The sequence below is a fragment of the Strigops habroptila genome, chromosome 6 (assembly GCF_004027225.2).
Source record: "Strigops habroptila isolate Jane chromosome 6, bStrHab1.2.pri, whole genome shotgun sequence".
Lineage (NCBI taxonomy): Eukaryota > Metazoa > Chordata > Aves > Psittaciformes > Psittacidae > Strigops > Strigops habroptila.
The window spans coordinates 29,015,739-29,029,448 of record NC_044282.2 but is presented as its reverse complement, the minus strand read 5'-3'; the positions used below and the strand labels follow the sequence as shown (position 1 = coordinate 29,029,448).

The 13,710-nt window shown below is 40.8% G+C and overlaps 1 protein-coding gene across 1 annotated transcript in view; it reads left to right on the top strand.

Moving 5' to 3' along the window:
- The window catches only part of SH3BGRL2 (SH3 domain binding glutamate rich protein like 2), a 45,797-nt gene that overhangs the window by 13,868 nt on the left and 18,219 nt on the right, over positions 1–13,710 (top strand). The window contains exon 2 of the mRNA XM_030489962.1: positions 8,196–8,381. Within this exon, the coding sequence (XP_030345822.1) occupies positions 8,196–8,381 (186 nt within the window). The remainder of the gene's footprint in view (positions 1–8,195; positions 8,382–13,710) is intronic.

Here is a 13,710-nt window from a genome sequence, read left to right as displayed (position 1 = left end):
GAGAGGTTTTTGATAGCTGAGAACATGGTTTATGAATGCCTGAGATCTTGCAGGCTGTTCAAAGTTTCTGTTGGTTTTTGTGCTAACCACTAGGATCCCAACCTTGGTTTTAAGAACAAAAAAATGTCCTAGCACATAATTGTAATGATTTTGAAACTTCTTGGCTCGCTGTTGTCTGAGACATCTTTAAAACCAGACTAAGCTACCAGCATGCTCTGTTAAACTGCCCTTTGGTTTAGATAGAGTTCCAACCAAAGAAAAACCAGTACACCTTCCCAGTGTCCTCATAAGAAAATATCTATGACTAGGAAAGATCCTGTATCTGTAGCACAAATATAATTTCAAGCATGCGTTTTGTCAAATAGAAATATATAAGTTTTCAGGATAGTGTAATTCTAGAGAGTTGAGCTCTTCCTGTAGGCTGTGATCCAAACTGGCAGCAAGTTTTGCAAGCTTCCCTATTAGAACAACCAGCAGTGCATCCTGACCTTCAACGCGGCAGTCATCTGCTGCTTGCCAGGTTAGGCTGGGAATCCTCTCACTACATTTCTCAGTCTGCATGGAGTCCTCTGGCTGCTTCTCTGCCAAGATCTCTGGTTTGGAGCTGCCTGCCTGACACTCGGTGGGACTTCCACGTTCTGGTTCAGTTCCTGTTGCAGTCTTCAAGTTTCACTTTGTTTTAGCCAGTTTTTATTTCTACAAGCAGTGCCAGCGTTTTGGTTTCATATTGATGTAACAGAATACAAATTCACGTCAATAATTGGAAGATAGATCCAGCTTCAGCGGAATTCCTGTTCTTTGGATGGGAAGTAGTGAGCCAGCATTTGCGTCTCATAGCATCTCCACTCGGTCAGAGACTCACATGTACGTGGATTTTCAACACTATAGGAACACATTGTTTCTACTGCAAGAAGAGCATGATGATAGAATTACTTACTTCATTTGTGTACATCATTGGCAAGTCTTGTTTGCTGAAATACAGAGGAAATCAAAAGAAGTAGACTTGGGAGCGACCTCAGAGGCTTTCAGCTGCACACAGCTCAAAGGTGCCCTGCATGGCATTGCCTGTAGCTGATATTTCTGTAGAACCTTCTCTTTTTCCTTTCTTGGTCTTTCCCGTTTTTCTGTTTGTTATATTTCTGTCTCTCCTTTTCCCCTTATGCTTACTGAAATACTACCAAGTAAAGCCCTGAGCAAACTCCTGGCATCTCTTGTTTTGTGCAGTGATAGACATATCTGTATCTATCTGTGGATAGATATATCTCTATGTATACAAATACTACATGTATTTGTACTTGCTAAAGACTCATTCCTGGTTTTGAGTGTTACCTTGTTACTTGCAGAAAGAGCAATGGTTTCTTACAGATTATCTTAAATAAGAAACTTTTCCTTTCAGCTTGTAATAGAAATATATTCACAGAAATAGATTTAAGTTAATTTTGTCATAGTGCAACATCTGACAGGAAAAATACGAGGTTAGCAGGCATTGGGCATGGAGCAGTTTATTGTCTTCTGTAGCTTTATAGAAGAGGAAAATAATATGTTTTCATTTCCTAACTGCTTGTGATTAGGAGTCTTAAAAACCAAACCTGGCTCAAATCTTAGTTGAATTTCTTAAATACTGGTCTCTTTCAAAGATACCATACATGTATTGCCCAGAGGTAAAGGTGTGCAGATTGCCTGGCTAAGCAGTGTCTCAGCAGCTCCCAGGGACCTGCAAACTTATTTTGCATGAAGCTGAACAGATTGCCCTCCCAGTTCAATACAGTGTTTCATATGGCGTGCCCTTAATTATGTCTATGCAAGCAGAAGATTGCTGCTAGCAGGAGACCAGGGCAGTGCAGGCTGCGTGTGGCCACTGCTCAGAGACAGTTTGTTTCTTTCCAGGTTGAAAAGTTCTGTAGTCAGTTTTTAGGATATTGAAACATTTTCTCGAGGATGAAGCATTGAAGGAGTTTTTAGCTATTTGAAGGTCTGTTCTGAGAGACTGTTTTCCTTTTATCACATGTAATGCAGTATTTACTATGGCAGGTAGCCATTTACTGTTGGGAATAATTATGCAATGCTGATTGTTGGGTGGGGTTTTTTTTTTATTCTTATTTTTCAAAATTTCTTCTTTATTGCCCTCCTTCACCTCATCACTGCTTCTTATCTCCTTTTTCCCTGTGTACATAGCTGAGTTGTATTTTTCTGTGCCAAGAGCAATGAATTAATCATATGAACCTTTGTAAAGGTGTGTCACAGGACTGCCATCTCTCTGCAATAGAAATTGCCAGGGGTCAGTTGTGTTCTTCTTCCCTAAGCCAGGCAAAGAAAGTGTAATTTGGCAAAAAGTCTTTGTCACTACAGGTTGCAAGTGTGACAAGGCCATGAGGATTTGCATGTCAGCCTTGTGAATGTGTGAGATTGTGTATGAAAACAGAAACACTGGAAACAGAAGAAAAGAATGGAGATGCTGCTTAGTGTGTTTGAAAGAGGCATTGCCTCCTCCTTGCTTTTTTAGGGAAGGAATGTGTAGGTTTGCAGTTAACACTGTTTAGAGTTCTGTTCATTTGATGTGGTTAGGGCTTACATCTCTTTATTAGTGCATAGTATCTCCTTAATGTCTGGAAATATGTGTCAAGCCTCATTTGTATGAGAAATGAAGATTAGTAATTCTCTGCAGTAACTATACGACATCTGCATTTTACACTGCAACAGTCCCTTTGGTTATGTTTGCATGACTTGTAAAGGCAGAGACTCCCCTTCAATATTTTCAGCTGTGGGAGTGAGCTGGAACTTGTGTTTATGTAACAGAAATGCTGTTTATGCAGTTCATATTTCAAATACCTGTAGCTGATTATGCTTCAGCTTCTGCTGAGACGTTTTCTAAGGGTGCAGTTTTGCTACCGATATAAACTGATGAGATTGTTGTACTGACATTACTGGTGCTTCTTCCCTTGTTCCCCTGGTTCCTGCATTATGCTTGTGTGAGGAAAGCTGCAGGAGCTGCTTGGCAGGAGGACTATTGTGTCATCTCAGTGACAGCCGGCAGTGTGATCTGTTTAGCTGTATCATCAAACTGCACCCGAAAGGTGCCCCTGCCAAAAGCAATACATTCAGGTTTTCAGCTGAGTCAGTGAGTGCATAACGTGGCTGCTGCAGTTCTGGAGTAAGGGTGGGTGTGAGGAAAGAGTAACGAGGTTGAAAGGAAGGAAGGAAACTTACAGGACCATCTCTGTCTTTAGAGGCAAGGGTCTAGGTAGACATATGCCAGTTTGTGAAATAAGTCTTTGAGGTGGACTTAGGCATGGATTCTGTTTTGATTTTTTTTCTTTAAATGTCAAACTTCTAAATGTGTTCGTGGTCTGACAAGCCGTCTTGGAAAATGTTCATCATAAGGCCTTGTTCTCAGCATGTGGGGTCTTAATATGTTTTGGGGTGGGGTTTTGTATTAGAAAGCAGGCTATTTGTTCTTGGGATCTGTCTGGAATGAGTGGGCAGTTCAGATTAGACTTTTGGTCCCTTCAGTTGCAGGATGAAGTGCCTGTAGGACAGTCAGTGCTATAGATCTCCCTTACCAGCCAGTGCACTGAAAGGTACCTGCTGACAGTCCCTCCACTTGGAAGCAAGAGGACAGAAGCCAAGAGAATGCCTTTCACCAGAATGTGGGGGTTAGAGTCCAGAGAAGACCAACCTCCTACATACACGCCGTGGGCACCAGACGCTCAGCAACATGCCCACTGATGCTGTGAAGAGTTTTGAAACTAAGAGTATGTCTGCTTTGTCCCATTTATATTAACTGGGCTAAAGAAATAAGGCAGAGAAGTTCTCTTTAATCACGGCTCTTTCACAGTTCCTGCTAATACTGCTACTTGAGTCATCTTGCTTCTACTGTAGTCTAGTAGAACTAATGTTCATTTACCCTGAGTTAGATAAATCCTGGACTAGAGAGATTTTTGCAGTGTATTGGATATCTTGATTCATATAGTATAGAAGAATGAAATGTTGATGCCATTTAGCAATGGAGAGACCACAGGATATGCTCTGGTTCAGCAGCTGTCGGTAGGCAAGCCTTTCTAGTACAGAACATCTTCCAAAAACAGGTTCAGGAAACATAGAGAGGGAAAAAAGAATGAAACTGTGACCTGTTGGAAGTGGTGAGAAGCTTCCAGGAAATTTTGGATAGAGGATGTGATCTGATTTTGCTGACCTTCTGCTCCGGTCTGGTCATGATTTATGATGGTCCTCATTTTGCCATTCTACTGTTAAATGAGCAATAGTATTTATCTTGTTACCAGAGATAACTGTTCAGATTAGCTGGGGGATCTGTTTCTCCCCCATATTAGTTGTGTAGGAAACAGAAATCTTCTAACAGAAGAGTTTTCAGTCTAGCCAAAGACACAGAAAGTGGCTGAAAGCTAGAAGTGAGGTGAATTCTGAACAGAAGCAAGCAAATATTCTAAGTAGAGACAGTTAATTAACTATGGGAACAATTTCCAAAGACTAGCAGATTCTCTGTTATTGTCAGTTCAGGAATGGAGCTTGTTGGGGAATCCAAATAAACTCTTTACTTCTAAGAGGAATTAATTCAGGGATGCTGCAGATCAGAACAGGTAATCCCAGAGGTCCCACCTGGCCAGGTCTGAGTAGGTCTTTGAAATATTTCTCCAAAGCAGTCTGAAAGTGTATCCTGTTACCTGTAGCAAATCAGTATAAAGAAATGAAAACTAAGGCAGAAAGAAAGGACACTTTACCTATGATAGACTTTCTTTATAAACTGGACTACTGAATAAGTGATTAGCATATTTTAGCAGTTTTGTATATCAAAACGGACATACTATTTTTGCTGCTTTTTAATCCTAACAAGGACAAAATGGAGATGTCTCGGGGGATTTTTCCAGTCTTAATTTTGTGAATAGAAATATAGATTAAGAGTAAAACCAGGCCCAGAGAAATGATGTTTTTAGCAGGGTAATTGTTTTCTGAACATGGGGGTCAAACACTGAATTATCATAGTGGACTGTTAGCTCTATCAGAGTTTTGTTCACTGTATTAAAGATAGTTTAGGATCATATTACGTAAAGATTTTCCTCTGAAACTTCACGATGGATATATGTTTTGATGGTGTATCTCTCAATGTCTTTAAATTTTAAAACCGAATTATTTTAATGATGAAGCAGTTTCTCCTGTAAAAATAGAGATGCTTTCCAAAAGTGGTGTATGAATAGCCATAAACCAAGTTTTCCTGAACGAGGTACCTCTGATTATATGAATACTCTTTTCAGGTTCCTGTCAGTTGCATCACTCTCTGGAAACCTCAGAAGCAGCAAGGTACAAGGCTGACTTTTGCAAAAGAGGACTAAAGTATCCACCTCCATTGTTTGTTCAATGAGGATGTATTTTTCTTCACTGGGCACTTGAGAGGAGCTCAGATCCTCTGCATAGGCTAGTGAGGAAGGCAGAACTGATGCTGCTCTTTGTGCCATGTTGTCTTTGGTCAGTGTTTCATGTGGTTGAATGCTGGAAGCTCTTAGAACTCAGAGTAACCACAGATGAGAGCTGCAGGCACGATTGTGAGGCTGACGCACTCCTGCGGCACAGATCCAGTTGTAGGGGAAGACAAAGGTTCTGTGGTTTTCTTGGGGAATAGTCAGCTGGCTTCTGTTGTGGCAGATGCTCTGAGCATCCGTCTTAAACAAGGCATAATTTAATAGGATTTTAAATGTAACTAGTGCTCTTGTTTCAGTTTACAGGCTTGAATCAAATCACTTGGGAAGGAGGAGACACTACTTTTTGGCTAAAAATTTTCAGGGCATTTTGTTTAAATTTATGCAGCTGGCACATCCACAGCTGATAACTCATGCAGATGTCACGTGGAGAATTGCAAGGCTTCTGGCTAAAACAAAACCCAAACCCACAATTTATTCCACTTCAACATCTTAATTAGTTTTATAAAAAAGGAGGTATTAGGAAACATGGGGTTGTGGGAGAATTCTTATGGTGTGAACAGTGAAATAGTAGGGATCTGTTTAAATCTAAGTTAAACTTGTGCCCAGGGTACAGATTACTGGAGGACAGCAGATGGAAATGGGTATGTGTAGATACATGTGCACTGGTACATGGCTTGGGTCTGAGCAATGGCACACTCTGGTATTATGAAACTGTTAGAAGAATGATTGCCAGCACAGGCAGCTTTGGCCAAGGCTAATTTACAGTCTCACAAACAGTTTGTGGCCATGATTTAGATGATACAGTGTGCAAGGATCATTCCCAATGTACAGTTTGCATGCAGCCACTCCAAGAGGCTGCAGGTTAAATAGACTTGGCCAGATGATGCCATTTGGCCTCAGGGACAGAGGGCTGGCCTAGGCACTGTGTAGTTTGCTGGTTGCTCTGACCAGTGCAGGAGGAATTCATGCTGGTTTTAGTGGTGTTCCACTATAATGAAATGACCTCTCCCACACATCGTTTCAGACATTTCATTTCTGTTTGAACAAATACTTACTATTTGTGTTAAGAAAATCTCAGTCTCTGTCTCTTTTGGGCCTTTCTTGCAGCTTTTTTGGTGAAAGACAGAGGAAAATGTTTTCTACACTGACAACAGAATTTGTCTCTGCAATTTTTGGGGATATAATAAAAGGCATGTTGTCTTCAATGCTGGCAGTGATGATGTTGCAGTGATTTTGCTGTTGTTGGTAATGCATTATTTGCACGCAATTTTAGGAGCTGCCTTCTATGTGGAAAAGTGATCCTTTCACATATGCCTAAAAAACCCCACCAGTCTATAAAGAAAAGGAAAAAGAATAAGACACTGAGACTAACTTCCTATGCAGCCTGCTTCTTAAGAAAGACAGTAATCATTTAAGAGCTTTGCAGTTTCTTGGGATGGGTACCATCTTATTTCAAGGAAACAGTGATTTCATCAGCATTACCTCCAGAAGTTATGTACTTTTGTGGTGCATTTAGATAGACTGGGCTGTGCAACAAGAACAACTAGCACACGCACTTCAAAAATCCTCTGATTTCCAAATAGTATCTAGGTCATATGATACCCACAGGCATGATTCATCCACCTGGGCTTTATGCCAGTCAGCAACTGCGTGGATCCGACACTCTGGGAATACTGTAAAATTATTAAAGCTGTATTTTTTTTCTTCAAATAATACTCTTGATGATAGCTGTAAAAAATATAGCATATAATTTATAGTTTCTTTCTGAAAGAATTAATTTATTAAGTAGATGCAAAAAATATACAGTGTGGGCTGAAGAGAATGCAGAGCAGACCTAGCTGAATGAGCCCAGGTAGCTTTCCTCAGCCCTACAGACTTTGATTTTGAACGTTGCTATCTTGATATAAAGTCTGATCTGAGGCAGAAGTAGTCTTCACCTGAGTGCATCTGCTTGAAGCCCCGCTAGCACTTAAGGATTGATCTTAGCTACAGTGGGCTAAAAACTGCCACTGTTCTGCCTCTGTTAGGCTTTTCTGTGAAGATGATCATCTCTTTGAGGGACAGAAACCCCATAGTACAAACCTCATGCTTTTTTTTTTTGCGATGAAGTAAATTTTCAAGAGATGAGCTCATGCTTGTTTTTAGGCCTGTGTATAATGCAGACAGACACTCTTAATTAGAGATTCAACAAGCCTTGCTCAGGGAACTGCTGAGCTGCATTTTAAAAGATGTGTAGGTGTGTGGGAAAACAAAAATGTGTGTGACTGGGGTGTGTTTTTTCAGATGTACTGACATGTTTACCTCAGTGAACACTTAGAGGAGCAGATTCTCCTGGGGCTTGCCAGGTTGCTTACTTTTCATTTCTAGGTGCCTGTATACTTAGGAAAACATAGCTCCTAATGACTTGGAAAACCAGCTACCTCTTTTAACTCCGACTTTGGAAGGAGGAGTTATATACATTATTTTTTTTGGAGCATCTTTAGAAGGTAAAGGCTGAAATTCCCACAGTTGAACTAAAGAGACACCTTCTAGAAATGAGGTGAAGAAGAGTAACCTTTGCCAACTTGCAAAGAAACAGCAGAGTTCAACTCTTATAAACTTAAAACTGAAAAAAAATATTTTCTCCTTTGTCTTTCTGAGTTTGTGGCTTCCTATCCCATGAAAGTGGGACGGGAGAGGAGGAATGTCCTCAGGTTTGTAAGCATGTCTGGGTTATGGTGGACTTGCCCTGAGTATTGTGTTTTTTCCTTTCTTTCTGTCTAGATAAAGAAGAGGCAACAAGATGTGGTGAGGTTTCTGGAAGCTAATCGCATAGAGTTTGAAGAAGTGGATATCACAATGTCAGAGGAGAAAAGACAATGGATGTATAAAAATATTCCTGAGGATAGGCAGCCTGCGCAAGGCAATCCACTGCCACCACAGATATTCAGTGATGATCGGTACTGTGGAGTAAGTAGCTGTTGTGGTTGTCATTGGATGATATATTAGTATACGCTGTTGGTCATTTAAAAAGCTGGGTCTTGCTGGTAAGCCATCTCTAGTAGCATCAGAATTAATGGTGACAGTTTGCCGCCATAGAATCAAGTAATGGTCATACATTACTGTGAAAATTCACATCATTCATCTGTAAATCCTAAGGTTGTCTTCAGGTAGTGGATTCCCTCCACAAATGTAAGAATTTGTAATGTCACATGCTTTGTGTACCACCTGTTGATTGGTAAAGTCCCCTGTGAGAACACTGTAAGCAGGGGATTTATGGTTTTCTTGCTACTTGGGTCTAGTCCAAGCATAAAAATTCAGAAGGCAATCTTTGGAACAGTAAATGGGAACATTAGCTAGATTGAGTTATATTGTCATTGTAATTAACCTTCTTCTCAGCTGCATCATAGTGTAAATTCCATTTATGCTCACAGAGCCTTTATGCAGAATCTCTAGGATAAATGAAAACTATTTGCTGTTTGAATTGTAGAATAGCTTTATTTTTCCCTAAAGCAAAGCAGCTTGAGACTCGTCTTCGTCTGCTGAAAGACTGCTAAGCGTGAGAGCCTGTGAATCTGACAACAGATTGATGGGTGGCTGGTTTCTCTGATGTTTTAAGCTGCAATAACTTCTCCATCCAGTGCAAGCTGGAGTGGTAGCCTTTGATATGTTAAGAATGGCACCATATGGATGTTTTACTATGCTGCTCAGACAGCATGAGCCTTGGGCACTGTTGTAGTCTGGGAGAATCTTTCCAGAACTTCTACTCACCTTTGAACAAAATGTTGTAAAAAGACCACAGCTGGATCCTCTTTGCCTTGCTGCGATCTTTTCATACTGCAACCATGTGATCTACATCCTTCAGGAGGCAGGTTTGAGGTGCCTGTTAGAGTCAGGGAGGTTTGATGTGCTACTCTGGCTGCATCAGTGACTGAGAATTCAGTAGGAGAATGAAACAGGGAAGAGGGCCTCTGTAATTGTAATAGCTGGAACAGAGTAAATGTGGGTATTCTGTCGGTTTCTGACTACAGTGTGGTGAAGATACATCCAAGCTGGTTTTAACTTCGTCCCTGCCAGACTCAACAGAGCTGTAACGAAGCTGCTTCTGGCTGATGGATCGTTCAGATCTGCTGAGAACCTGTCAATGGCAGTGCTCTTGTTATCTTAGTGTAGGAAGCACGTAAGAAGTGAATTAGGATCCTCTGCAACAAACAGATTGGGTATGATGAAGCAGCTAACTGGCTTCTTGAAGCAAGGTATTTAACACCCCTCCTATATGCTTTATATTGGCCTTACTTGTTTACCTCAGTGGTATAACTCATATCTTCCTACTTCCAGGTAAGAAATGTCAATTAAAGAAATGTATCTGGGACATGGAAGGGATTTTGTCCCTCACTTATGGAGCTGCCCCTCACTTAAAAATAACAATATTTACATTGTTCTGTGTGATTTTTAGTTTGCCTGGGAAATACAATGTTTTAACCTGTTGTCTCTTACCTTTTCAGCTTGTCTTCATAGTATGTTTTAACCTAGTCTTAGAAATTGCTGTTTGGAATTAGCAAGGAAGAAGATGTCATGCGACATGTGAGATGATCTTGTTAATCTGTCTGCTCAGCTGATAGCCGTTTTGGTTGAGCAGAGTTAATCCTATTACTAGACCTCACTGTCTGCATGAACATCTGTAAAGAGCAAACATGCTTTGAAAGAAACTGTATTTTCCAGGATGAAGGAAGGAGAATGCGCAGGATCTCCAACATTCATCAATTAGACTGCTGCATTAGTTAATGACGTTCTTGGGTAATAGAGTAGAGGCAAAACATTAGGCAGGAGGCGAAGGAGGTCAGTGCTGGAAAGGGAGTTAAAATAACACAATTAGATGAAGTCAGCAGACATTGCACATCTTGTCTCTATCATTTCCACAGTGAATGTTTTCATATGTTTATCTTGACAAACTAAAAAAACTTTAAAAAAAATAAATAAATCACTATTAAATAACTTAAATTGAAAAAAAAACTCACTGAGTTTTCTGTTAGTTGAGTTAGTGAAAATTCTAGCTTATCGTTCCTGATTTGTGTCCAGGCAATTTCTAATCCAATTTGTTCTATTAACAAACACTCTCTGTTTTTTCTGCCTGCCAGTTCTAAAGTCTCACCAGGAAACTGCCTATGTACTTATTCTGGCTCATACATTGTTACTGACAATACAGACTGATTGACTTACAGTGCAGACTGGTCAGATCCACTGCTGTTCCTCCTAATGTACGAGGGCTAAACAAGGCAAAGCAAAATAAGTACACTTTTTATTTTATTCATGTTTTTTCATGACAATATGAGAAATATGAGAAATGGGAAATAACATGAACATGTTCAGAAGCATATGAGCTGTGACTCAATGTCATGTTCATAGCCATACTGTTTTTTTCTGTGTAGTAAGAGCATTAATAGATTTTTTGTTTGTTTGTTGGTTTGGTTTTTTCAACTCTCCTCCCCATATTCCCTTTGGTAGGAAACATCAGCAATGCATTCAGGGGTATTATCGCAGAATAGATTTTTCTGACTAAGACATTACCATTTGAAATAATCACTTTTCAGAATGTGACTGCAATAAAGAGGAGGTTTGTCTGCAGTGTTGTCAGTAAGTATGCAAAATGGATTGGTGTCAGCCATCCGAGCATGTAACAGTCGGTGTAAGAGGGGAGAAAAGTACAAAAAGATGACCAGTGCTTACAGGTTCACAAAACACCTTGTACCACAGGGGGAGGGATACTCTGGTACCAACAGACAAATTCCGTGTTTTGGAGTATGAGCAAGACCTTGGATTTTTTCTGAGTCAATGTAATCTCTAATATGATAATTAATCTATCTATCTTCTCCTTTTCTCAGTCTTATGAGATGCACTCCACAATTTTTCAGTAACGAGTTCTGTGAATGGATTTTGAAATACAGTACTCGGCAAGAACCATTTTTATCTCCTGTGAACAAGAGCTGACCTGTGAGCACACAAGAACACAAATCATTTTACTGATAATCCAGTGCTATGTCATAGCACTGACATTATTATCATTTACATACTTTTATGATTTTACAATCTTTTGTTTCATCTTAGTGACATTGCTATAACATTGTAAGTGTGTGAGAAGAGAGTCCACATATCAGATGACTCAAACACACGGACCTGCTCTTGTAATTTACAGTAGTGTAAATCTGAAATTACTAGTTACATTGCTCTAGTTAGTGCTATGTAAGAGTAAGGAAATGTTAGCAACTAGTGCACGTTCCAAGAGGGAACTTGTGCACTTTGCGTAAAGAGAAGTGGAGATAGCTTGGAAAAGATAAAAAAAAAAATTAAAAAAATGGACAAGTAGAGCTTTAATAGGAAGGGGCTGGTGTGTTGGGTTGCATTGGGTTGGATTGGATGTGTTGGGTTGAGTGTGTTGAGTTGCATTAAAACCAGTTGTGTCTTGCTCAGTTCCTTATAAGGCTCATCCTCAGTCAGTTTTAGTGGCTCCTGCTGTTGTACTTTGACACACAGCTATAACATACAACTCAAATTACAGATTATTTTCTCCCAAGGTTAACTTTCTTTGAGGCACACACTGGGTTTCCCCATCTTCCTGCATTAATCACCAAGTGCACCCTGGCCTTTGAGCAAAAGGAACCCCACAAATGGGTTTGCCTTTTCCTGAGGGAGGAGTAACCCACACTCCACAGCAGAGTCTTTACCCACTTGTCTTTTTTATTCATGATTCATGTTTCTCATCAATGGATAACCTGTTCAATGGCTTTTAAGGTCAGGTCCACCCCTCAGCCATGAGCCCATCTATATATTGCATCTCTTCCTAGGTGTCCTATGTGTCATGGGCCCACAGAACTATGAATAACTTGTTCCCAGTCCAGCTCCACCTTAGCCTTTTCAGTTCTGGCAGCCTGGTCTACCTACTCCTTGTTTCCACGTTCTTTGGTGGCATGGTTCTTGGGGAAGTGAGTATCTACAAGAAGTACTTTTACAACAAGGTTCTCTATCTGGGCAGCAACATCTTGCCACAGTGTAGCAGCCCAGATGGGCTTACTTTTGTGCTGCCAGTTACTCTGCTTCTGTTGTTTTAGCTACCCCCACAGGGTTTTTGACACCATCAGTGAGTCAGTGTATAAATAGAGTACTGGCCACTTTTCTCTTTCGGCGGTGTCTGTGATCAGCTGGGTGGCTTTCACTTCTGCAAGCTGACTCGATTCACCTTTGCCTGTGACAGTTTCTGTGTCTTGTCCTGTGGGACTCCACACAGCAGCTTTCCACTTCCAATGCTTTCCCACAGTATGACAGAACCCATCAGTAAATAGAACATATTGTTTTTCATTTTCAGGTAATTTATTGTACAGTAAGGCCTCTTTGGAATGAGTCACCCCCTTAGGCAATGCTTCAAAATGTCTGCCTTCTGGGCATGATTTCTTCTTCCTGCTCTCCCCCAGGAGAAGCTTCTATCTCCTTTGCTAAATGGGTCAATCTATGCTTCTGGTTTTTCTTCTTGACTGCAGGAACAACTGTTGTAGTTGAGGGTTGGATTTCTGATTTGTCCACAATGTCTGTTTGTGCGTTCCCAGATTCAAAGACCCTCACAGTGTCTGTTTATTTGTTGTCAGATCCAAAGACCCTCTTGTTCCTTTAAGCACAGCCATAGGCCTATGGCAGGCCCCAGCACAGTGCTGGTGTCTTTATGGTATATGTAAGGCATCTTTCCTTCAAGTGGTCTGTCAATTCAAAAGGATTCCACGTCTTCTGGAGTGAAGTCCCAAACCTCTGGAGATGAAAACTGCTCTAGGCACCTGCCCAAACTCTCCCACATTCTTTGCCACCCAGGAATTGGTTGCCTCAGTGAATATTTGGTCAGCCTTAAGAAAAGCCAATATCAATGTTGGTGCAAACGCCAATACAACCTTCTGGGTAAACTGGGATGTTAAAGAAACTGAAGGGCCATTGCAGCAAGGGTGGAAACTTCTGTCCTGGAGAAGAGGAAGATGCCATTCTTCATTTCCTCCACTAAGTGGGTCCTGGAGGAGAAAGGTGTAATTGCTAATTGTCTTCACAACGTGGTTCCCAGAGTACTGGGGTGACAGCAGTGCAGGGGCCAAATAGCACACTAGGCTCAAGGCCAATGCTTTTATCATGGCTCTCCCAGGCAAAGCAAAAGAAAGTGATAAGCAACACAGCAAACAGCAAAAGCTGATAACAGCCATTAAAGAGCTCTCAAGTTTGATGTACAGAAAGAAAAGGAGCAAGCAACAGAGCAACTGAGGGAAAAAAC